The 26,098-nt window shown below is 43.2% G+C and overlaps 1 protein-coding gene across 3 annotated transcripts in view; it reads left to right on the top strand.

The window, feature by feature from the left end:
- The window catches only part of SCUBE1 (signal peptide, CUB domain and EGF like domain containing 1), a 2,600,196-nt gene that overhangs the window by 767,704 nt on the left and 1,806,394 nt on the right, over positions 1 to 26,098 (top strand). For 2 of the 3 annotated variants that reach the window (XM_069628129.1, XM_069628127.1), the window contains exon 7: positions 17,340 to 17,429. The exons of the other annotated variant lie outside the window; for it this stretch is intronic. In XM_069628129.1, coding sequence (XP_069484230.1) covers positions 17,340 to 17,429 — 90 coding nt within the window. The remainder of the gene's footprint in view (positions 1 to 17,339; positions 17,430 to 26,098) is intronic. 3 annotated transcript variants of the gene reach the window in all.

Genomic DNA, 26,098 nt, shown 5'->3' with positions numbered 1-26,098 from the left:
CCCTCAGACGTGCATGGACATTCTCAGGGAAGCTAGGAAACCTAACACTCGCTATTGATATTCTAGCAAATGGAAACGTTTTGTCATCTGGTATAATACCGAGGGCATCAATCCCATCGATTGCTCACTCACTCACATTGTGCTGTACCTAACTCATTTGTTAGACGCAGGTCTGGTATACAATTCCCTAAAGATTCATCTTGCTGCTCTCTCAGCCTACACCATGTCATAACAGAAAGTGTTGTGGTGGAAAATACCAGTGATTAAAGCTTTTATGGAAGTGGTTAAGAGGATTCATCCCCCCATTTCTCACCTAGCTCCTGTATGGGATCTAAATGTGGTTTTAACCAGACTCATGGGCTCTCCCTTTGAGCCAATGCATAAAGCAAGTCTAAAAGACCTTACTTACAAGAGGGCCTTCCTAGTGGCTATCACTTCTATTAGAAGCATTAGGGTTAACGAACTACAGGCCCTTTCTGTTCTAGACCCTTTTGTTACAGTCCACAGGGAGAATGTAGTTCTGTGCACTCATCCCAGATTTGTGCTAAATTCATCTCGACGTTCCATGTGAACCAATCGATTGAACTACCCACTTTCTTCCAGAACCCCACTAACATGCCAGAAAGAAGCCTACACACACTAGATGTGCGCAGGGCAGTCATGTTTTACCTGGAAAGAACGAAGCCACTGAGGAAGACAAACCAGTTTTTCGTTTCACTGGCAGCTGGTAGAGAAGGAGATCCTGTCTCTAAATCAGCTATTTCAATGTGGATTGTCAAATGCATCACACTGTGTTACGCTCTTGCTAAGAGAGAACTGCCCTTCAAGCCTAGCACACTCTACTCGGGGCACTGGGGCTTCCATAGCATTCATTGCAAATGTTCCCCTAGAGTCTATTTGCAAAGCGGCAACCTGGAGTTCTGTACACACCTTTACAAAACCCTATTGCCTAGACACTCATTCTAGATCTGATTCTCTGGTAGGACAAGCGGTATTAAGACATCTTTTCTCTACTGTTCCTTCTCACAACCCACCTCCAACTCTGCGTACTGCTCGCTAGTCTATGCACAGCATGTGATTCTAAGCAGATTAACAAGCATCAGAAGACATGCATTACTCACCATAATAGAATTTCTGATGATTGTATCTGCTTGGATTCACATGCGCCCTCCCTACCTCCCAGCTCAGGGTGGAAGGAACTTAGACATCTTACTACTTTCTCTCTTCATGTACTCACTCACAAATTAGCTTGGGCTCCCTCATGGCAGAAAAAATACAATCAGAGGTACCTCGGCGCATGAGGGATTTTGGGCACACTACGCGTCACGATAGGGATAGTGCTGTAGACACGCCTATGCCGACGTCCCCTTTCGGTCCCTGAAAGACAAGGTGCAATACTCTGCGGTTACCACTGGATGTCGGACAGATACAATCATCAGAAATGCTATTATGGTGAGTAATGCATGTCATTCTTAAACAGGCACAATTGTGGTTCCTACCCGAGGATTGCTTTATTACCAAAATGTGGTCTGTTTTAGAGAGGGAATTTGTAACTTCTTTTTCTATTAAGGATATCTTTCATTTAAATAGTAGGACTAATCCTTGAACCAGTCAGCATTAGTACCACTGCCTCACGTCTCAGAGAATTCTTATTCTCACATATACGAAATCCTTTTGAATTCATCTCACAATATTTATGGTACATTAAAGTGATTAAAGTTCATTGGAAACCAGTCTATTGAAAGCTTTGGGCAGAGAAACAAGTTTTTTTTAAAGTGATGGTCTTATATGCTTAAGAGAGTTTAGGGATACATGATGCCCTCCCTACCACTTAATTGCCACAATATGTTAAGATTCCTAATGCCTTTATTAGTGATATAACACCTAAACATATTATGGTATATAATAAGTCTACTCCATATCATTCTAGGCTGCATTTTATGAATGTATCCTCCTCGACTAGCACTTCTACGTTCTATCCCATTGTGAATACTGGCAGGTCCTGGAAATCTAAATGGCCTTCTGAAATAAATTGGGAGTTGAATTGTAAAATGAAATGGGATAAGTATATATGATTGCAAAAACAAGGGGGTAGGAGGGGCACCGCTATTGTGTTTAAAAAATTGTAACGTTTTCAATTCTTCTCAATTCTTCTCAAAGTCTTTCATGGGAGCACACCCTATGGCCTTGGCACAAGGTTGGAGTAATATCTGAAGTTTAGAACCGGATAACTTCCGTTCCTGAGTGCGCTCGCTCAAAGTCCCCCTTCCGCGGTTATCTTATATTTCAATCAACTAAATGCCTTTACTTCAATACTTCTGTCGTTCAATCACAAGTTCGAAGCTCTATGTATGGTTTTTCAAATATATGATATTCTTTATTTTCCTGACTCATCAGTGCCCCATTATTTGCCAATGCATTTCCGTCCATCATCAGGGCTGTAGACACTGTCAATTACTTATCATAACTGATTTTTTAATTCCACATGATTACAAAATTATACCATTGGATCCCCATTGACCATATTGTGAACCACAATATTAATTAAATCATGAATAGATATGTCATAACACATAACAGAGTGTAGTTGTGGTCCAGAGGTGATTTTACACAATTGTTAATACGAAAAAAAAAGACAAGAAAATAAAAATGAATTGTAATGCATTGCCATATCAACTGCTGTTTGTTATGGAACCTTATAATAGTAACTGAAATTCTCTACCTGTTGGACTTCAAATACCCAGAATATTTCAATCTCCTGTGTAAATCAATCATATGGTTATTTATTAATACAACTGTAAATTACTCTAAGTAACATGTTATTCACATAGATATACAGAGTCTCCTCTCTGCTTACCAGATAAGCACTCTTGTACAGCTCATTCATTCTGTGGAGTCAAAGTGCAGTCTATTAGTCACTGATTCTACTCTGCTACTCATGCTGATCTTAGTCGATTCTCCCGTGACCGCTTACCTCAAGTCTTCTCTTCTACTGGTTCGTGCAAACTGTCCAAAGGAGCTGGCGCCCGTGTTGCGTGTGTTCATGTGACACTATCTACTTAAGAGCATGCGCGTTGGGCTCCTCTGCCGCTTTCCTAATTGTCTTCCGTGTTATGTGTATTAACCATTCTCTTTCCTTTTTACTCATTAATTTGTGTTTCATACTTCAACAATGGTATTTACATTGTGTTAACAATTTCAGATACAATTACTACGCGCAGTGATAATCTCTGCGCATGCGCGCAAGCAGAAAAGTAGTGTCTCATATTGATTCCTATGTTGATACCCATTATGATTCTACATCAGGCATATTATAGATTATAATTGTTTGTTCTCAGTGCAATAATCACTTCTTAACAACAGTAATTCCCATGTTCTCTCTCCTTTCATCTCATATCTCCTGGATTGCCCATTTTTACATCTTTATAATGGTCTGAGGATCATTAATGTCAAAATAAACACCCTATTCACAGTGAACACTTGTTCTATACAAACTTTGCCTACTGTTTTCCACATCCTCTATGTTTTTACACAGTATGCATATTTCTACTGATATTCAAATAAACCTAAATGGTCTCTTGCTCTTCCACAGTTGACTGCCACCTGGGTGTCACAAAACTGCAGTGGTACCACTGCCTTACATCCCACAAGGGGTTGATTCCCTGCGGGATATATCATGTGGCTCTCGGGTGCCCACCCCACTGCGGATCTGCCCCTCTGCGGATTAGCCAATATCAAGATCATGTTCTTCACAGTTTTCTGCCTGCATTTATTCACCATCCATGTGTTATAAGAAGCACATGAAGTTTATCTCTTCAATAATACCCCCTGGCCTCAGGCAGTCGAGTCGATCGATCCAATATGATTCTTGTTGATTTAATCTTCTTCCCAAATCTTCATGTACATTACATTTTCTGATCACTTCAAGAACTTGTATCCTCATCTGGCTGATGCTGTGTTTCATTAGATTCCAATGTCTTGCCACCGCTGAATTCACATTATTATTTCCGATACATGTCCTATGTTCGTTCCATCGCAACTTTCCTGGTCTTTTCGATTAGCCCACGTAGTAAATGCCACATGGGCATTTTATCCCATATATTATGTTTGGGGTGTCACAGGTAGCATAGCTTCTAAGTTTAATCTTCTTTCCCATACGCGGGTGATCAATGGTATCTCCTTTAGTTACAAAGTTGCAATTACTACAATGTAGACATGGGTATGTTCCTTTGCTTGTAGTTTCAGGTGGCTTTATTCCAGGTCTGGTTTTCACCAATTTGTCTCTCAGGTTCGCACTTCTTTTATAGGCAAACATCGGCATCTCTCTAAACAAATGTTCCACACTTGTATCATTCGTCAATATACACCATAAGTATATATGATACCATATCTGAAGTCGGAGTGGAGTGCTCTTTAAATCATCTAGTTTGCCCCAAACGTCCTATTTTGTCCCTCATAGAGACTTATTAACCTCTTGTAAATTGTTAAATCCTAAATGTAGCAATAATGATAAGTATTAGTTCTGTCTAGACAAGGTTGGTACCTTTAAACATATGTTTGTATCTGTAAATTCATTTTGGGCCTGATTCAGAAAAGCGTTTTAAAATGGGGCACTCCCATTGGAAAATGTTCTGTGAATCAGGCCCAAAGTCTTTCTGGAATCATATTTGGGGAAGTATTGCAGCATATATTTAAAAATAATATCCCTCTCTCTTTTGCAAATATGTTGTAACATAGCATAGCTATTAACACCAATGCTGATAAACATCAAATGACATGCCTTATTTTCGTGGCTCGTCCCCAATCATTGTGACTTGTTTGTTATAGCACATCCCCTTGTTTGGGATAGAGTCATCATATTTTGGGTTTGTTTTTTAGTTAGAATATATTGTTAAAAGGGGCCAGATTCTGTATTTATTTAATGTTGTTCCTCCCCTGTGTGTCATCCTCTCCTCTTGTGTGCCTTTTTGTTTTGTACTTTTGTGCTTTGGCACATTAGCTAATGAATTTGTATTTAATACTTTAGATGTTACATATTCATATGTACATGACTTTTGTGATTGACCTCTCCTTGATGGTTATAGCTGGGTGGTGATATGTGCTAGCTTTATTCCTTTCTATACTATCTGTAAGCACTGTTAAACTTAGTAATCTTTTAGTGTTACTAAGCTTGAAAAGTTGTTCTACTTCATGACTACAGAATGTCTTTTTTGTTGAGGTTATATCTCTTACCACATTTATTTCTCATATTGTATTACCTTATAGCATGCATTTACACATTTCTATTGGTAAACTACATGTATGTACTGTTCATTACCTTTGGTGTCCTTAATATAAATACAATAAAATGGTAAACTTAAAAAAGAACATGAACTTTGTATTAGGAATAGTAGTTCAGCAGATGGGGTACTTCAAGCCCTAGTATTAGCACAATAGGGGATTAGCACTTTTTTCAATCAATCAGTGCCTCTAGAGTAGAAGAGAGAGAGAAGAAAATATATATTGATACTGAGAGAAAATTTGAGTGTCTCTTTCTGCCCAGCGCAACCCCCTCAGGCATTCTGTAAGGCCCCCTGGAATCCGGTCAGATAGTGGGGCTATTATTATAGACCCACTCACGTTTTTAGAGGCATTTTCAAAGTTTAATAGTGAACTATATGAAAAACCCTCTGGACTGGATGCAACACTGATTGAGGAGTACTTATCCAAACTCACATTTCCCAGTTTTCCGCAGATTTCTCCTCCCTTCATCTAAACAAAGCTGAAATATCAAGGGCACTTAAACTGTTAGTCTTAGGGAAAGGCGCTGGTCCAAATGGAATTGCGACTGAAGTGTATGTCAAATTCTGAGATTGTTGTGTTCCAACTTTTTATAATCTAGCATGCAAAATTTAAGGTAAAGGTTAAATTGTCCCTAGCAGAGGGAAGGCATATATTATTGTCAACACTTAAAAAGAGACAAAAGCAGTCAGTAGTTTTTTTCTGTCAGTCTTTTTCTCCATTAAACACAGATGGAAACATTTTTTTAAAAAGCACATGCCCATAGGTTAAGACAAGTGGCTTGTTGTGTTATTTTATCAGAATTATGCAGTTACCCATGGAAATGTAGTATAGACTCAGGTAGATGTTATGGTTTAGAAGGGATCCCTATTTTCAGGTACATTTTTAGATGATAACAAGGCAGTGGATAGAGGTAAAAGGGATTTAATTTGGCCACCAAGAATATGATGGGGTTTCCTCATCGTTTCATTTCCTAGCTTTGGTTCAAAATTACTATTTAGTCCTCTAATCAGATGTTCAGATCCTGAGCTCAGTTTCAACCTATTTTTCTGACAACCAGAGGACAATGGCAAGGAGGGGTCCTTTATCTTTGTTATTATTTGTCATGTACATCCATCTACTCATCCAGAGCTTTTGTTCGAATCAGCTTGTTGTTCCTTTACATGCAGGTGTTCATTTTATAATTAAAATTGCATTATATGCTGATGATATTCTACTTTTTTTTTGGTAATCCCAGAGCTTCTGCTTCACACATTTTTAAACTGCTAGCATTTTCGGGATATAGTTTAAATATTACCAAGGTGGAAACAATCATCTAAAATACTCTGGACTATGCTAGTCTAACTATGGAATCTGTAAGATATTTATGAGGAGTTGTGTGCCAGGATCCAGATGAGATATCAGATAGAACATGTTCATCCATTCTAGGTAATACTGAGTATTAACTGAACACATGGCATCAACTCCCAATTTCTGTTGTAAGCTTAAAGAATTTAGTTAAGATGGCAATTCTCCCTAAAGTTGTTTATCTGTTTCGCGCAATTGCCTTTTCATTAAGCAAAGAGCAGGTTTTGATAAAAAGTCTCCACTTTAATCTGAAATCATACAGGCGTTGGCTTTAGTTATGGTAGACTGTGACATTTTGAAATCTAATCAAGGTACCTCTGGGAAGACCTAGGGCCTCATTACACGGTAGGCGGTAACCATGGCGCTGTTAGCGCCATGGTTGCCGCCGGTATTTTACCTTCCGTCTTGGTGGATGGCGGAATTACCGCCCTACTCCAAGGTGAGCGGGGGTGGTAATTCCCCATTCACCAAGGCACTTCCCCACTCCCATTTTTGCCCCCATAGGGCATAACGGGAATGGGGAAGGCGCTAATTACGGTACCGCAAATTGCGGTACCGTAATTAGCTCCAAGGTCCCTTTGCGGCACCCTACTTTAACGGCTGGTAAAGTGGCGAGTTTACACAGTTAGTATGCCTGTGAGATTGGTTTTCCCCACATGTCTTTTATCCCCTACTAAATGGCAGTTCAATATATAGAACAAAATTCTGCAGAGATTCTTTTTTTCAACGAACGTCCAGCAGGGGGTAAATATCTTCATTTTATAATATTTTACTGGGGGAATTTTAGACGATTACCCTTTAATTGCAAATGACAAGAATGCATGACCGGCGAGAAGTTGCTACCAGTCATAAAGCACTTTCTCCTGTTAGCTTGAAGTATTTGTTTGGCCACCAATCATAGATGACACCAGTTTAAGGTAATTCTTTAGTAGCGTGGCTCACCTGGAAAACCTTGTGGGCGCTGTGGGGACGCTTCAGCGAAGCAGTACACCTTTGTTTTATGACCAAACAACCTGCCTTTATGGGTCGAGCTTGTCAGTATCATGTTAGAAGACAATTTTAGTTGGGAGGCTGCCAAATGTCTGTGTTTTTTTGTTCAGGCTTTATTATAAGCGTGCCTGGAGTGTTGGACAAACTAATGTCTCAGTGCTTATTAGAGTGTAGAGTTCTCTTCAAACAAGATGGTGACAAATTATTTTCAAAGATTTCAAAGTTTTGATGCCTACCTAGATGGGGGTAACAATAGTGAATCAGAGATAGTCTCCTTTTATTGTATATTTTTTTTAAACACATTTAAGCACTTTAGAATATATGCCATGTATGTTTAATGCTGCACTTGTACTTTTGATTTTCGGTAAAGAAGCTATTCCTGTTGTGTATAATTTCTTACCATGCATGGACCATTTGAACTAATTGTGTCTTTTTCTGTAGAACATATTTATAATTTTGTAATTCATTTTTATATGGTGCGTGGCACATCAGAAGAAGTACACAGTCTCTTAGAGGACATGATGCACAGTTTTCTATTAAAGTAATTTAAAAATGCCTATCTTTCCATATCCCAATAGGTGGTCCCTGACTATGTTACTAACAAAGGTGCTCGTTCGTCAGTCGTGAATGTCCAAATAAACAAGTCAGCTGTCCAAAACGACCCTATCTGACCCTACCACTGGGAAAACTAACTTAAATCAGGAGAATGATTCCTTTCTCCTGAGGATACTCCGAGTACCAATATTGTCTTCCTTGTTAGTATTGAATTTGCAAATAGTCCCTTGTGACTATTTGTCTCTTTAGTTCATTAACTGAATTATTAGATCTTCCTTTCTCCTTAGGAATCCCTTTTGAGACATTCTCACAGGTTTCATATCTCTCGTCGTTGCTGTTATGTATCTGTTGTTGTGGGTTTTCCCTCCTGGACAATTGTATATCCCCCCTCACTTGGGCTTACTTTTCTTGAGACATAGTACAATTGTTTAGTTCTCTCAAACTCTGTATCACACTTTATTCTTTCTGTCACATCATACTCTTCTTGTATAAGGTATTTAGTTTAGTATCCTTGGACTAGCGAATTTCATCGCACTGCTTTTTTCTTGCTTTATTTAGCTTTTTGATGGTTCCTTCTCTAGTACCATTGGAATTTAAGTTAATTTGTTTTCCAGTGAACTTTGTTTCATAATTGTCACTGAGACGAGTTGCATGTGCAGTACAACGGTTCCCTGGGTGCCTCCAGTCCTTCCCATTACCTTTATTCCTGACTGGGGGATTTCCTCAGGAGCTTTGTGGGTGTGGCACCTCTCTTCGGATCACAGACCACTGTTTGATTTGTTCCGCTAGCGACTCTCTCCGCCTGAGCTTGCTTCTTCGTAGTTCACCATGACGGGACACCTAGTGACTCGCTTTTGGCGGTGGTCTATGTGATATTCTGTGCATAGACTATCCACCACAGCTTCTCATTTGTGGTTTCGCCACCACCTTCTTGCAGACTTCTGCCTTGCTGGTTCTCTCCCTTCGTGGTTTGCAGTATTGCGGGCATCCTGCACTGTGTTCTCGGGCAAGTTCGAAACTCACAGGCTTCTGGGTTTCTATCTTCTCCAGGTGCTATTTAGCATGCAAGTTTCCGAAGCCACGTACGAGCTTGTCTCTCTCTTCTTCTCATTGCGTTCTCACGGAGGGCTCATTAATCCACCTCCTCGTCCCAGTAGATTGGTCATTTTTATTTAAAATGATGTGCTTTTTTCTCATAAGATAATGGCATAGACTTGTTGTTTCTGCATCCCAGTCCTGATACTTTATATCCTCTGCTCCTTTTGAGCATCCCATGTAAGGTACAGTATGTCCAGCTTTAGGGAGATCCTCGTGGTAACAGGAATCCTTGTCCCCAAGGGTGCAGTCTCTCCCGGTGAGGTCCCACTTGCCTCTACTCCTAAGGAAGGAATCACAAAGCGGGCTCCGCTCCCTAGCCCCACAGGGTGGGGGCTCCCCCTTTGGGGAGAAGGGACGAATTCCCCCGATTTGTCACAGGTGATATTATATTTAATGGGTACGGTTTTGTTTGCGCCACATTATAAAATTAAAAAGGTGTGCCATTTTATTTAAAAAGGAACATATGTTTTCAGCAGTATACATTGTTTTCTTGATTAGTTATTAGATAGCTCTCTAAATGTGTTGCGTTTAAAAAATAATACATTTCTCAAAGCTCACCATACACTAATATCCTGAAGTTACCTATGCTACGTTACATTTTTCCATGTCAAATCTATCATGTGTTCCATTGAAATTACTCTCTGTAATAATATTTCGGAGGCTTGTGGAATCTGCTTAGTTCACATACTGTGCATAGGCCGACATCTAGTGGAAGCTGGGGAGTATTACAGTTTGTTTTTCGAAACTCAAAAAGGGGCGTCGAACTAGGGCGTGCCAGTAATACTATCCCTGAAGACGTCCACTGTACCCATGATCCCTCACGCGTGTAGGGCCCTCAGATTGTTTTTTTCCACCATACTAGTCGGACGCATGTTGCGGAGTTCCCCTGGCATTTGCCAATACTAAAAAATTATTGTTAAAACTTCCTTGTTCTTTCCACCCTACGCCGAAGATCGACGCCGGTGAAGATCGAGGAAACCAGCCGTCGAAGCTCCACGATGGACCTTGGGCTTTGGAAGGCCTCTGGCCTCGGCCCGGGCCTTGGAAGGCCTATGGCCTCGGACCTGTACAAGTAGGGAGAGGGGGGATGGTCATACAAGCGTCCACATTTATTTCCTACATATACACGCCCGCTGCCAAATTGATACATACGGAGAGTACTCCTTTCAAATTCTGCCCTAAGTGTAACAGGAAGTTCCCCTGGGTAGATAAGCACAATACGTGCAATTTGTGTCTCCCACGAGATCATTCCGAGGCTACCTGTCGAGCTTGCAAGCTCTTCAAGCCGAAAACACTTAAGGACTGCTCCACTAAACGCTGGGCCCACTATGCCAGGCAACGAGAGGCCATGGACGCCGAAGGGTTTTTTAGCAATGGCAGCAAAGCCGCCTTTTCGGACGGCGAGGGCAGAGGGGTGACTTCAGACACCCACGCTTAACCCCCTGAACCCGGAGGACTGGCCAGCGGCTCAGTTATGGGGACAACACCCGGTGGCATAAGCGCAACACACACCACTTCCACTAAGCACATCAGCCCCGACCGCGTCGAGCTATCGGCAACGGAAGACCCTGAGAGAGCGGTCCAACGATTCTGTGTCCTCTGGGCGTTCTCCTTCAAGATCGCCTCATGACAAAGACCAACCGTCCGCAGTTGGAAAAGGTGTCACACTCCCAATACTCTCGGAGGCCCTATCGTCGGAAGACGATTCCAACCCCTATCCCCAGTCAGGACGAGAAACGTCTACTCCCAAGATAGAACAGCCTTCCTCCAAGACCTCCGAATCTCGACGCGAGGTGTCAGATACCACCTCCGAATCTCGACGTAAGGCGTCAGGTTCCTCGGAGGCCCCGAAAAGCACTGGGAAACATTCCTCTAGTCAATGGAAGGGGGAGAAACAACACAAGAAGCCTTCAGAACACCATGTTCATAAGGAAAAACAAAAGGCCCCTAAATCAGTAGGAAAGGCTAAGGTCCCTGACCCTACCACTAAAGGAAAAATCACCCCACCCACTGCTCACGACATGGGTATGGAAGAAGAAACAGAAGATTTTGTAGGAAGGAACGGAGCTCAGTTGATATCGACAGGGTTATGAGATGAATGGCATTTATGGCAGGCTTCTACGAAAAAGACCCTCATTATTTTCATAGTTATGCCAACACACCAGCTATCTCGGCCCCTTCGGGGTCCAAGGATTCTCAACCCCCTAATAAAAGACCCCGCTCTGATGCCCAGGTGCAGGATTTGGTCACAGACCCTTTCGTCATTGAATCTTACCATCCAGAGTCATACTGTGATGAAACAGACCGACAAATTATGGAAGACCAGGGATGATGAGGACCAGGAGGAGGAGGAGGATGAGGCTGAAGCCTACAATTTTGACTCCCCAATTCCTAAAGAACCCCCGGTGCATAATCAACCACTCCTCAACGAGGTACTGGCCAAGACAGAAGCTCATTTTAAAATTGACACACAAGGTGTCCAAGAGGACAGGGATTTTGCAGAAGAGATCATGGGTGACAAAGAGCCATTGCTCAGGCTATCCCTATATTAAAGTCTGTCCAGCATAGAATTGACCCCTCGCTGGTAACTCCTAATCTTACTTGTGCGGTTAATCCACGATTTGAAAAATGAGTCCGTGCCGCACCTTCTAATCCCCTATACATTAGAGGCCAATTAAAACCTGACTGCCTGGTAGTAACAACCACCAGAAAAAGGGCAGGTACACCTCTCTCTTCTTCGGAAGCACATCCCGATAAAGAAAGCAAGTGACTATATACTCTCGTCAAGAAAGCTGCCACCACTTCCGCCTATCAGGCACGAATTGCAAACAGCACAATTCTTTTGGCAAGCTATAATTGCCACCAGTGGGAAGAAGTAGCTGCTTTAGTATCCTCCGCACCTGAACTACTGAAGAGCCAGTTGGCTCAGCTGGCAGCATATGGAAGGTCGGTATCGGGATGCATTCTGAAAACGAACTTTGATGCAGCAGATAAGGCTGGACGACTAAACGCAGAAGGCACTGTGATAACGCGTCACGCATGGTTAAGAGTCAGGGTTCAAACCCGAGACCAAAGCCCCCTTAAAGACATGCCGGTAGAGCCGGACGTACTGTTCGGCAAGGCAGTGGAGGAAGCCTTAAAGACAGCTAAGGACGAGTACGAGACACTAAAATCTCTCGGACAACTTACAAATAAACCCTCAGGACAGAGGGGTAACTCTAATTTTCGTCGCTTTCGGGGCCAAAGCTCCCAGAGTGGTTCGAATTACTATCAAAATCAAGGAACCTCATGGGGCAACAATCAGTTCCAAGCATCACAAGCCTTCTCCAGAGGGCTAGCGCCGCGGCCGCACTAGGGGTAGAGGCAGTCCCGCCAGAGGTGGTACGCCACCCAGTAAACAGTGACGTTCCACTTCGGGTCCCCTCCCATGCATCCCCAGTAGGGGGGCGTATTTTCACCTTCACCCACGCATGGGAAGGGATCACTTCGGACAGATGGGTGCTGTCCACAGTGTCCGCAGGATACTGTATAGAACTACTAGAGTGCCCCCACGACCATCCCCCAAGACATAAGGTACACTTGTTGGAGCACCAGAAAATCCTTCGTGAGGAGATCGCCATTCTACTTGCAAAGGACGCCATAGAACTCGTCCCGGGCAACCAGGTAAACAGGGGTATTTATTCAACCTACTTCCTTGTGCCAAAAAAAATCTAACAATGCGCCCAGTATTAGATTTGCGCCCTGCAAACAAGTATGTCAAGCCACAAAAATTCTGCATGACTACACTCCAAGAGGTAATCCCCCTACTAAAAAGGGAGATTACATGGCAACATTGGATATGAAAGATGCCTATTTTCATATTTCAATGTTCCCAGCGCACAGAAGATTCTTACGTTTCAAAAAAGACAACCAGCACTACCAGTTCAAGGTGCTGCCCTTCGGTATAGCCTTGGCTCCAAGGGTATTCACCAAGGTACTGGCGGTGGTGGCGGTGGCGCACCCACTCAGAAAGGCAATCCCGGTGTACCCTTACCTGGACGACTGGCTCATCACAGGGGAAACCCCCTTGATGTGCAGACTAAACATTCAAAGAACAATCAACCTCCTCTTCCAATTGGGCTTCTCAATCAACAAGATAAAAATCAAGCCTGGTGCCAAGCACTTCAAAACAGTTCCTAGGAGCTGTCCCAAACACCCAAGAGGGGTTGGCCTTTCTATCAGAGGAAAGGATACGGAACCTGTTGCTGCAAATTCCTCAATATCAGGCCGATCGCCAAATAAGGGTGCGCAAAGCGATGTGTTTGCCAGGCATGATGGCATCTTGCATTTACCTGGTTCCCCACGCGCGCCTGCGCATGCAACCCATGCAAGAATGGTTGGCGAAACAGTGGTCTCAAGCAAGTGGTCAGTGGGACGATCTAGTGGTCGTTTCGCCAACACTAGTACAGAGTCTTCGATGGTGGACAAGAGAGATTCTTACGAAGGGGAAACCCTTATACGGTCCATAGATACAGGCTGTTGTCACAACAGATGCCTACCTAGCAGGGTGGGGAGCCCACTGCCTGAACCATCCAGCTCAAGGTTTCTGGTCTCGCACAGTGGCTCAGAATCACATCAATCTGCTAGAACTTCTGGTAGTCTTCAGAGCGCTTCAGGCATTCAAACCCCTCCTATCCAACCTGTCAGTGCAAATCCTAATAGACAGCACGACGGCAATGTTTTCCTTAAATAAACAAGGGGGAACTCGTTCATCAAATCTGTCCAAAGTTGCCCAGAGAATTTGGAGATGGGCACTTAAACTGAAGATTTACCTGTCATCCCAACATTTTCCAGGGGATCTCAACTCGCTAGCAGATGCTCTGAGCAGGGATCCCCTTCCAGAAGAACACGAGTGTATACTACACAAAGAGGTCGTAGGAGACCTCTTTTCTCAGTGGGGTTTCCCCACTATAGACCTATTTGCCACAAGCAAAAACAGGCAATGCCCAGACTTCGCATCCAGATTCCCCCAGCCAGGCTCCAAGGGGAACGCCCTATGGATGAATTGGTCAGGGATGTTTGCCTACGCTTTTCCACCAACCCCTCTGGTGAGGAAGGTGGTCAACAAGATCCACAAGGAACCGATTACGCTCATCCTGGTTGCTCCTATGTGGGCAAGACAACCATGGTATTCACACCTACGCAAACTGGCGGTGTGCGACCCCATCAAACTCCCGTGCCGGTACAACCTACTCTCCCAGCAAGAGGGGCTAACAGTGCATCCTCAGCCCAACTCAATGAACTTGGCATCCTGGCTCCTGAGTGATAGAGTTTGGACATCTCAATTTACCCCAGAGATGTATGGATATCTTGAAAGAGTCAAGAAAACCTAACACAAGGCACTGTTACTATGATAAATGGAAACAATTTGTTATTTGGTGCCAGAATAAGCAAATCAACCCAGTTGATTGCACTCCTTCTAATGTCGTCACCTATATGCTGCACCTATTGGATGCAGGGTTAGTGTTTAACTCACTTAAAGTGCACCTGCCAGCTTTATCAGCCTACACCACTTCCTATAACAAGATGTCATGGTGGAAAGTGCCAGTTGTCAAAGCATTTATGCAAGGGGTAAAGAGATTCCACCCTCCAATTTCTAACCCACCACCAGGTTGGGACCTTAATGTGGTACTTGCTAAACTCATGGGACCTCCCTTTGAGCCCATGCACAAATCTAGTCTCAAACACTTGACTTATAAAACTGCCTTCTTACTAGCCATCACATCCATAAGAAGGGTCAGTGAAATTCAAGGTCTGTCAGTGCAGGATCCTTTCTTTACTGTTCATAAGGATAAACAACTGGTTTTATTCACTCACCCTAGGTTCTCACCTAAGTTCATTTCCAAATCCATGTTAACCAGTCCATTGAGCTACCGGCCTTCTTCCAGGAACCCAAAATCTCTGCTGAGGTGAAACTCCACACACTAGATGTGAGGAGGGCGGTCCTCTACTATGTAGACAAGACCAGGCCTCTAAGAAAGACAGATCAACTGTTCATCTGCATAGCTCCAGGCAGAGATGGAGATCGCGTCTCTAAGAATGCCATCTCTAAGTGGATAGTCAGATGTATCCAACTGTGCAATTCCCTTTTAGATAAAACACTGCCTTTTACGCTGAGGGCCCACTCTACAAGAGATACTGGAGCCACTCTGGATTTCATTGCAAAGGTACCCCTTGACACCATTTGCAAAGCAGCTACATGGAGCTCTATTCACACCTTTACTCAGCACTACTGCATTGACATTCATTCCAAGACAGATACTCAAGTGGGACAAGCAGTTCTAAGACATTTGTTCGCTCATGACCCTTCTCACATCCCACCTCCTTCTTCTAACACTGCTCGCTAATCTATGCACAGCATGTGATCTAAGAAGATTCCACAAGCCTCAGGAGGGATACATTACTCACCGTAATCGTATTTCTGATGCTTGTATCTGCTTAGATTCACATGCGCCCGCCCTTCCTCCCCTCTGAGAGAAGGCGCATGGATGCTTGTAGTCTTATCTATCTTATCTGCTTGGATACTCTGTACTCACGCTACTCCTCATGCTACCTCATGTCAGAGAAAATATAATCTGAAGGTCCTACACGTGTGAGGGATCATGAGTACAGTGGATGTCACACTAGGGATAGTATTACTGGCACGCCCTAGTTCGACGCCCCTTTTCGAGTTTCGAAAAACAAACTGTAATACTCTGCAGCTTTCACTAGATGTCAGCCTATGCACAGCATGTGAATCTAAACAGATACAAGCATCAGAAATACAATTACGGTGAGTAATGCATCCCATCTATATGTTACAATGTTTTGTGCTTGAGTTGGTTTAGTCTACCTGCTTAGGTTAAAAGATTTTTCCATTTTTTTGTCCTGCTTTCTGGTGATGGGTCCCGATTGCCTGTCTTGTCAGATTACTTATGTTCATGAATTATTTATGGAAACAAATAGAACTACATAACTAAACAATGTAAAAACCTCAAAAGAAATGCCTCCATTGCAGCCTAATCCAATCTCAGAACGGTTAATCTCTTTGTTATGATTTAGGAATCGCCATGATCCCAATGTTTGTTGTCTTCTGTGGTGTTTATTCCTGACATCACTGAAAGAATACAAACACCTGCAATTTCAGATAAATACTTTTACCCACTGCTTAACACATTGTACAGTAGTTTGCTTAGCTTGCTTCTTTGTTTGATGCATGCATGCATACTTTCATGCGCACTTATTTGTGTTTTTTCCCATTAAATCTGCTTTAATTACCTAACATCTTCCTCGCTTCCATTCTTGAATACGAAACCTTTATCATTTATCCTCCCACCATACACATTTCTATTGCTTAATGCACATTTACATTAACCTGAAACAACTAACCAAACGTGCAGGCCTCTTAATGCTTTACTGCATTGCTTTAAAATAATGGATCCTGTTTGCCACATCATAACATTGAATGTTTAGCTACTGTGGTAATGTTTCGAAGACAAGCAGGCAACCATCCCTGCCCAGGTCAAACTTTATGTGTTTGTGTGTTTGTGTTTATGTGCATGCATGTTGTACAACTGTGCAAAAAGACTGTTATAGACATGTCCGTCCTTCACCAGATTCTGGTAACCCTGTTTGTTCCTGAGCTGACATGTTCAAGTGGTAGCAGTAGCCATTCTGAAAAAACTAATATTTTGTTTCAAATGTACTCTTTCCTTATGTTGTGTGTTTTCCTCCTGTCGCATATCCCACACATTCACACATCCCACCTTCATACTAACACCTCCCGAACACACAGATCTGTAAACTATTTGTTAGTCCAGCATGATGGGATTGGCCTTTATTAACGTAAGCGTTTTCTAGCCCATCTCCCATGTCCACCTTGCCTTATGAATAGAATTCTTTGTTTTGCACATGGGATTAACCCTTGGAAACAGGGTGTAGTGCTTTCATGACTTGCTTCTTGGCTTTGGTTACACAATGACAAGAAACTGTCTTAGATCGGGCTTTTGATTAACCAAATGCTCCATGTTTGTTCCTTGCTTGTGTTTTAGAGAAGGATGAGGCTGCAATTGAGAGTTCTGAGTACAATGCCACGTCAGTAGCTGATGTGGACAAGCGGGTGAAACGGCGACTACTTATGGGTAACATTTTTCTTCCACTTCCTTTGTTGTGCTAGAACTTGTATCTGTGTTTAATTTGATTCATATGGCAAACATTTTGCAGAAGGTCCCATCGTCTAAAATGTAAATCTTGTTTTCTTGCGTACTTAAAACACTTGTTCATTCTCTGTTTAGACAAGAAAACAATTGCAGCCCCAAGGTTATAAATATATTGACATTGGCAATACACAGTGAAACTGCAATAATAAAGGGAAAGAAAGTTGTTGAACGCAGTGTAAGAAAAAGAATATTCATTCTTTGGAGGACTGGCTCTTATTCTCTTGCAGAGTTCCTGTGGACTTATGCGTCCCTGATCAAAGTATTAAGTAAGAATGTGGCCCAAGTCCGATAATATAGGAATACATGTAATATGTACTGTGACACAACGATATCTTATTCGCAACCGTGTCAGAAGCTACTTGTACTGAGCCGAAATCCCTTCCCCACTGTTAGAACTAGGCAGTGTGCAGAGATACATGCTAGTTGCAACGCCTCACCTTGGACTTGAGGGGGCCAAGAGAAGCCTGAATAGGGTATGGTAAATGGACAATCAAAGCAGACGAAGACCAACTGAATTTTTACATCACTTCTATTCCATCTGCCCATAAAATAGAGAGTCTTCCCAATAGCCATGTCTGCTTTTCAACTACAGCAGTTTATCATAACTGGAGTATGCAAGCAGCGATGGTCGCCCAGAAGGGCAAGGACACTGAGACCTGAATTACTGGGCATGGGCCTGTACTGGCAATGGCATAAGGCAAGCTGCCGGTAGTCCATGGCCTAACCCTGGCCATAGCTTAACATGCAGGAGATGACATTCGAAGCTACATATGTCGATGTCCACCATCCTCCAATGACATTATTGCAATGGAGGCTCTGTGAAATGCTAATCCCATGCCTTTAGCTGACAACTAATGCATGTGTGTGCACGGGGGCGCAGGTAGAGAACTCAACGTATGATCTGGTGCAGTTCTTGGCAAGGGTACATCGTGTGACCTTAATTTGTGCACATGAGCAGGACATGGCACTAATTCTAGTATAAATTCTGGTAGTAGGACAAACTGAACCACATATTCTTCTGCTTCACAAAATGGCCCTGCTATTTACCCAGACAGATGAAGTAAGCCATCATTTGGCTATTATTACTTATAACCCAAAAGACGTGTCACATGTCTGCTATAACCCCCTTCCTCTGCTCCTCTCCTCCTCTTAGCTGTAACTGGCTATTATTACTTATAACCCAAAAGACGTGTCACATGTCTGCAATAACCCTCTTCCTCTGCTCCTCTCCTCCTCTTAGCTGTAACTGGCTATTATTACTTGTAATCCAAAAGACGTGTCACATGTCTGCAATAACCCCCTTCCTCTGCTCCTCTCCTTCTCTTTGGTGGAACTGGCTATTATTACTTATAATCCAAAAGACGTGTCATATGTCTGCCATAACCCCCCTTCCTCTGCTCCTCCCCTCCTCTTAGCTGTAACTGGCTATTATTACTTATAACCCAAAAGACGTGTCACATGTCTGCAATAACCCCCTTCCTCTGCTCCTCTCCTCCTCTTAGCTGTAACTGGCTATTATTACTTGTAATCCAAAAGACGTGTCACATGTCTGCAATAACCCCCCTTTCTCTGCTCCTCTCCTCCTCTGAGCTGTAACTGGCTATTATTAATTATAATCCAAAAGACGTGTCACATGTCTGCAATAACCCCCTTCCTCTGCTCCTCTCCTCCTCTTAGCTGTAACTGGCTATTATTACTTGTAATCCCAAAGATGTGTCACATGTCTGCCATAACCCCCCTTCCTCTGCTCCTCTCCTCCTCTTAGCTGGAACTGGCTATAATCCAAAAGACGTGTCACATGTCTGCAATAACCCCCTTCCTCTGCTCCTCTCCTCCTCTTAGCTGGAACTGGCTATTATTACTTATAACCCAAAGGACGTGTCCCATGTCTGCAATAACCCCCTTCCTCTGCTCCTCTCCTTCTCTTAGCTGTAACTGGCTATAATCCAAAAGACGTGTCACATGTCTGCAATAACCCCCCTTCCTCTGCTCCTCTCCTCCTCTTAGCTGTAGCTGGCTATTATTACTTATAACCCAAAAGACGTGTCACATGTCTGCAATAGCCCCCTTCCTCTGCTCCTCTCCTCCTCTTAGCTGTAGCTGGCTATTATTACTTATAACCCAAAAGACGTGTCACATGTCTGCAATAACCCCCTTCCTCTGCTCCTCTCCTTCTCTTAGCTGTAACTGGCTATAATCCAAAAGACGTGTCACATGTCTGCAATAACCCCCCTTCCTCTGCTCCTCTCCTCCTCTTAGCTGTAACTGGCTATTATTACTTGTAATCCAAAAGACGTGTCACATGTCTGCAATAACCCCCTTCCTCTGCTCCTCTCCTTCTCTTAGCTGTAACTGGCTATAATCCAAAAGACGTGTCACATGTCTGCAATAACCCCCCTTCCTCTGCTCCTCTCCTCCTCTTAGCTGGAACTGGCTATTATTACTTATAACCCAAAAGACGTGTCACATGTCTGCAATAACTCCCTTCCTCTGCTCCTCTCCTTCTCTAAACTGTAACTGGCTATAATCCAAAAGACGTGTCACATGTCTGCAATAACCCCCCTTCCTCTGCTCCTCTCCTCCTCTTAGCTGTAACTGGCTATTATTACTTGTAATCCAAAAGACGTGCCACATGTCTGCAATAGCCCTTCTCTCCTCCTCTTAGCTGTAGCTGGCTATTATTACTTATAACCCAAAAGACGTGTCACATGTCTGCAATAACCCCCTTCCTCTGCTCCTCTCCTTCTCTTAGCTGTAACTGGCTATAATCCAAAAGACGTGTCACATGTCTGCAATAACCCCCCTTCCTCTGCTCCTCTCCTCCTCTTAGCTGTAACTGGCTATTATTACTTGTAATCCAAAAGACGTGTCACATGTCTGCAATAACCCCCTTCCTCTGCTCCTCTCCTTCTCTTAGCTGTAACTGGCTATAATCCAAAAGACGTGTGACATGTCTGCAATAACCCCCCTTCCTCTGCTCCTCTCCTCCTCTTAGCTGGAACTGGCTATTATTACTTATAACCCAAAAGACGTGTCACATGTCTGCAATAACCCCCTTCCTCTGCTCCTCTCCTTCTCTAAACTGTAACTGGCTATAATCCAAAAGACGTGTCACATGTCTGCAATAACCCCCCTTCCTCTGCTCCTCTCCTCCTCTTAGCTGCAACTGGCTATTATTACTTGTAATCCAAAAGACGTGCCACATGTCTGCAATAGCCCCCTTCCTCTGCTTCTCTCCTCCTCTTAGCTGTAGCTGGCTATTATTACTTATAACCCAAAAGACGTGTCACATGTCTGCAATAACCCCCTTCCTCTGCTCCTCTCCTTCTCTTAGCTGTAACTAGCTATAATCCATAAAACGTGTCACATGTCTGCAATAATCCCCCTTCCTCTGCTCCTCTCCTCCTCTTAGCTGTAACTGGCTATTATTACTTGTAATCCAAAAGACGTGTCACATGTCTGCAATAACCCCCCTTCCTCTGCTCCTCTCATTCTCTTAGCTGTAACTGGCTATTATTACTTATAACCCAAAAGAAGTGTCACATGTCTGCAATAACCCCCTTCCTCTGCTCCTCTCCTCCTCTTAGCTGTAACTGGCTATTATTACTTGTAATCCAAAAGACGTGTCACATGTCTGCAATAACCCCCCTTCCTCTGCTCCTCTCCTTCTCTTAGCTGTAACTGGCTATTATTAATTATAATCCAAAAGACGTGTCACATGTCTGCAATAACCCCCTTCCTCTGCTCCTCTCCTCCTCTTAGCTGTAACTGGCTATTATTACTTGTAATCCAAAAGACGTGTCACATGTCTGCCATAACACCCCTTCCTCTGCTCTGCTCCTCCTCTGAGCTGGAACTGCCATCCCAACATTACCATTCTTCATGCACGCTAGCTCTGTCACACACTATTCCACAATCTGTCTCCCACAGTCGTTTCTGGTTGGTAAAGGCAATTCCTTTACATTTGATTCGTAGCATTCTAGCCTATTTATGTTCTCCATCACCAGCCATAATTTCATTAGGATATTAATGTGTTAATAGCACTTCTTTCATTAATCGAATCATTTGTTTTTTGGTAATATCAATAGTGATGGCCTAGGATCAGTTTGCCAGAATATCGATCATGACAATTACACATTGAGAAATTGTCGTACTGAAAAGCTATGGTTCCATTGATGTCCTGGGCAAGTTTGCACACACAGTGAATTATGAATGTTGGGGCAGATTAATGGGGGTGTAGTTATTCTTTGCACGTTACATTTGTTGCCCCGTGATGCACATTATATCAGCTGCTTTTGACTTCCATATTATTTGCCGATAGTCTTAATTGTGTCTGTCCTACTGGTGTGAATTAATTCAATCCAATATTTCGTTTTCTTTGTGTTGAATGGGGCATCCCCAGCCGCTCTTATCCACTGAAATGCAGTCCTCCCCGTTTTTTTCAAAAAGGACTGTGGTTTCTTTACGATGGTTCGCTTTCTTCAAACGTCTTTTAAAAATGTCAGCCTCCCAGTGTTTCATGAATACTACTTCAGTCCACCCACAGAATAAATGCTCTCGGCCATTGTGATCGTTTTCATATGGCAGGTGAGAGGTTACCATTCCAGAAAGTCTGTAAAAATGTTCTTTACCTGGAAAAAGTTCTACAATGTATAAATACGTGTGCACTTGCTGAACCCAATAACAAATATGTGACAGGGCACAATCCCTTTCTTATTACAATAGCCCCGAAGGGATTGTGATCTGATCTTATAGTGAAATCTCTTCCCCGAAGAAATGGGCATAGATTACTTACTATCCGCACTATTACCAAAGTCTCTTTCTGCTCGTTCTGCTGTACAGAGTCCCGCAACTCGACCCCTGTTAGTAATCTTGATGGCAATGCTCTTGTCACACATTGCCCTTCGTGTTCGTGCATGAGCAGGAGCCCTGCGTTATCGGCACTTGCGTCTTTGACCCTGATGTTAAAACAAGCGATGGTTGTCACCTTCTCTAGCTCTTGTTTCATGTTTTCACATACCACTCTATAGCATTCTTTAGCAACCAGTGTTCGGCACTATTGATTTCGCTACATTTCTGAACATATTTTAATTAGTGTTCTGCCATAACTAAAATGTTAGAAATTAGTTTTATTTTCAGGTTCTTTTGTTTGTGTAATAATGGTACCAAATTCTTTTGAGTTCCAAATATGTATGAATTCATGAGATTTGTATAGTGCAAACCTATCTAGCAAGCGACCGAGCACTGTAAGGAAGGGGTAGAATGCAGAGAGATGCTAAGGGGAAGTGGTGGGAGAGCTGCTTTCTAAGGTTAAACAGGTAATAAAGTGTTACTTGAGGAGCCCGCTGAATGTGCATGAGTGTATTCCTCTGGGTCTATTAGAGGAAGGCCTGAATTCTGGTTCTTCCATTCTTGAATCTTATATTTTAGTCTAGTGATGCTGCGTCTTTTGGTACCCCCAGAGGATTCCAGAGATGATGACTTTTTCGGTCACGTAGAAAGAAACTTTGTCATTTCCTTGTATTCAATGTACGATGTTTTGCAGGGGGTGCGGGCTAGGTGTGGTTACCAGTACATCCCTCTGAGTGTTACAGTGATATGGTCATATTTCTATGACAAGACAGGGTCAGATGTGTAGGACACCTTTCAGCTGGGCCAGGGAGAAGGTTGGCAATGCAGTGAGAAGAATCTTGCCCCTGTTCAGGTGGGAATGAGTAAGGATCCAAATGCCCATTGTAAAGGTTGTGGCAGGGATGAAGTGTTTGATTTTCTTGGGAGGAGCAAGAACTGGTGCTAACCCATCTAGGGTTTCTGAGCGATGTGGGCCTGGAAACAAATATTTTAAATGATGAAGCTGAAGGATTTAGGGCTGAGGTGAGAAAGCTTCAGGTTTGTCAGCCAGTGCAGTATGTGGGATTGTTTGGTAGGGTCCCTCAGGAAGATGAATGCACATACTTTTTCTTCTTACGCTTAAACTTACATTTTCTATACTTAAAGTAAATAAATGGTAAAGTAGCATTTCTAACATTTCATATAATCTCCTATCATCATTATGTCTATTCCTGCTGTTTACCTGCATATCGTCCTGAAAATCTTGGGGTGCTGCCAAAGATTTTGACATTGCCCTCTTCACAACCATCATTGCAGAGGCCAAAATCAGATTTCACAAAAGAGGTGTACCCCTTCTAAACATTTGATGAAAGGCAAAGGTGAGCTCCAAAGAGGTGAACCAGTCAGTCTATTAGGAGTTCAACAATCATACGTATTTTGTTAAGTGGGTGCATGTCCATAGCATGTCATCTATAATGATAGTCGACTAGTTCTGCCACCAATACCTATAGATCATTGGACACATCTGCACAGCAGGTTACTGGTATATTTCTAACCTTGTGTCTCATAAGTTAAGAAAAATCCTTTACTGTTCTGCAGGGCCCACATCCTTTAAAACACCACATTTTCTCACTGAAAATAGTTGAATGACTCTCCTTTGCTGCATTTTTCTCCTGCTCACAACTCGACACATCTCACTGCATTTGGATCTAATTTGTTTTTAACATTTTCTGTAAGGTAACACTAATATTGGCACACATTTGCAAGGAACATGTTCTTTTCCTTGTGATGTTCATCCACATAAATCCCAAAACGTCCAGTAAGTCCAAACATCTTTATTGGCTATTTTCGTTAGACCACCATGATATACTATCAGGCTTAACGAGCAATGAAACCTCCTGAGACATCTCCTTAAAGATGTTTACATGCACTGCCATGTTGTGAGCCAGAGTTCATCAATGTGCTGATATCCCTGACATAATGCGGATCTTTTTCTTCAAAACTAGGACCTCCACTTCATTAGTCACCTCCAAAACAAAACAGTTACTCAATGTATTATAGTATATAACAGCACCTGCCCATATGACCTTTTTTTCCCACAGCTCTGACACTCGGACACCATTCCAAATTGCATAGTTGAAAATAACTAGCCCGTCATTAACACCAACACCCAAATTGTTAGCGTTTAACTTGTCATCATTTTTGATTCTTTTGTGTCCTTTTTCACTTAGGCTCACATTACAGATGTGGTGATAAATGTGTACAGTGGCAGTATTCAAAGGGAGGTGCATGTACTTGCCTTCATTGCAGACAAATCTTTCTGCTTTAGGACCCGGCAGAGGAACAAAGTGACAATCTCCAATGACCATTTTCTTACTCCCATTGAAATGTAACTCAGAGCCGGGTACATAAAGATGCTTCTCTTCATTTATAAAAAAAAAAATGAAGAACAGAATAGTACATCAGTTGTATTGGTCCCCGAATTGGGTGTGTGCTAATAAACTTCTACCTTCTTCAGAATGTTGGTACTTGTCCTCTCCAGGCTAGACTCCTGTAACAGCTTCTTTCTAAATCTGCCCCTTTCTTTGCTCCTTCCTCTTCAACTAATCCAGAATAGTGCTGCAAGATTTATCATTGGCCTCAAGCCCTGGGACCGTATCTCTCCAGCTCTAAATTCTCTCCACTGGCTCCCGGTTGCTACAAGGATCAAATTCAAGATCTTCTGCATCATCCACAAGGCTGTCTGGGACCACGCTACCTGCAACTCACCTCTCACTAAATATTCCCCTTCCAGATCCCTTCGATCTTCCGGCTCCAACTCTCTGCTGATCAAAAATTTCTCCAAACAGAGAGTTGGGGGCAGATCTCGCTCCTCAGCTGGCTCCCTCCTATGGAACTGCCTCCCTCTCTCTCTCCGTCTTGAACCAGACCACCTCAAGTCCAGCAAAACTCAAGACCTTTCTCTTCTCCTCATTCCTTCTCCCTCTCCCATGCTTAACATCCTCTCTGTTGCTGAGATTGGCGGCCTGGCCCCTGAAGAGTCCAATATGGTCCTGGCCTTATGCCCAATCGCCCCCAGCACCCCACCTCCCTGCACTGCCCTCTGGGCCCAAACCCACCTATCGGGTGGTTACCTCCGCTCTGCACCTACCTGTTGGGTGGTAGACCTCCCTCTCTGCCCATGCAATTTCCTGTTCCCTCCCTACAGGCACCTCTGACCCTTCCCCCCTAGGGGACACTATTAGCACTTGCCCCCCACTTTTCCTCTTCTTTTTCACTGCACTTGCTTTCTCCCGTATGTCACAAGACCTAGTAGGACTGCTGTCCATTTCTATTTATTCATTGTCAATTTCATTATTTACTTGCTCCCTTCCCTTGTTCCTTGTGGCACTTTCAAACACTGGGCCTCATTATAACAATTGCGAAATGGGTTTAACGGCGCCGGTAATGGTGCCTGCGCAGTTAAAGCCACTCCGCAATATTAAGAGGTTCCCTCGCGGGACCCTCTGTGGACGTCTGGTTTATCCTGACGTCCATAGCAGGTTCCCCGAGGGAACAAGGGAGCTAACAACGGGCCCATTATCAGCGGGCCCGTTGTTAGCTCCCTCCCCATTCCCATTGAGCCCTATGGGGGCTCAAATGGGAATGGGGAAGGACCAGGCCCGGGTTCCCTGAAGGGGAATTACCGGGCCCTCCAAACTCGGAATGGCCTGGTAATTCCCCATTGAGGGAACCCGGAACCGCGCCAATAGCGCCATGGC

Source organism: Ambystoma mexicanum, chromosome 12, assembly GCF_040938575.1.
Source record: "Ambystoma mexicanum isolate Mex_15411 chromosome 12, UKY_AmexF1_1, whole genome shotgun sequence".
NCBI classification, from domain to species: Eukaryota; Metazoa; Chordata; class Amphibia; order Caudata; family Ambystomatidae; genus Ambystoma; species Ambystoma mexicanum.
Note: the sequence above shows the minus strand (reverse complement) of the source record. Positions and strands in the feature narration are given on the sequence as shown.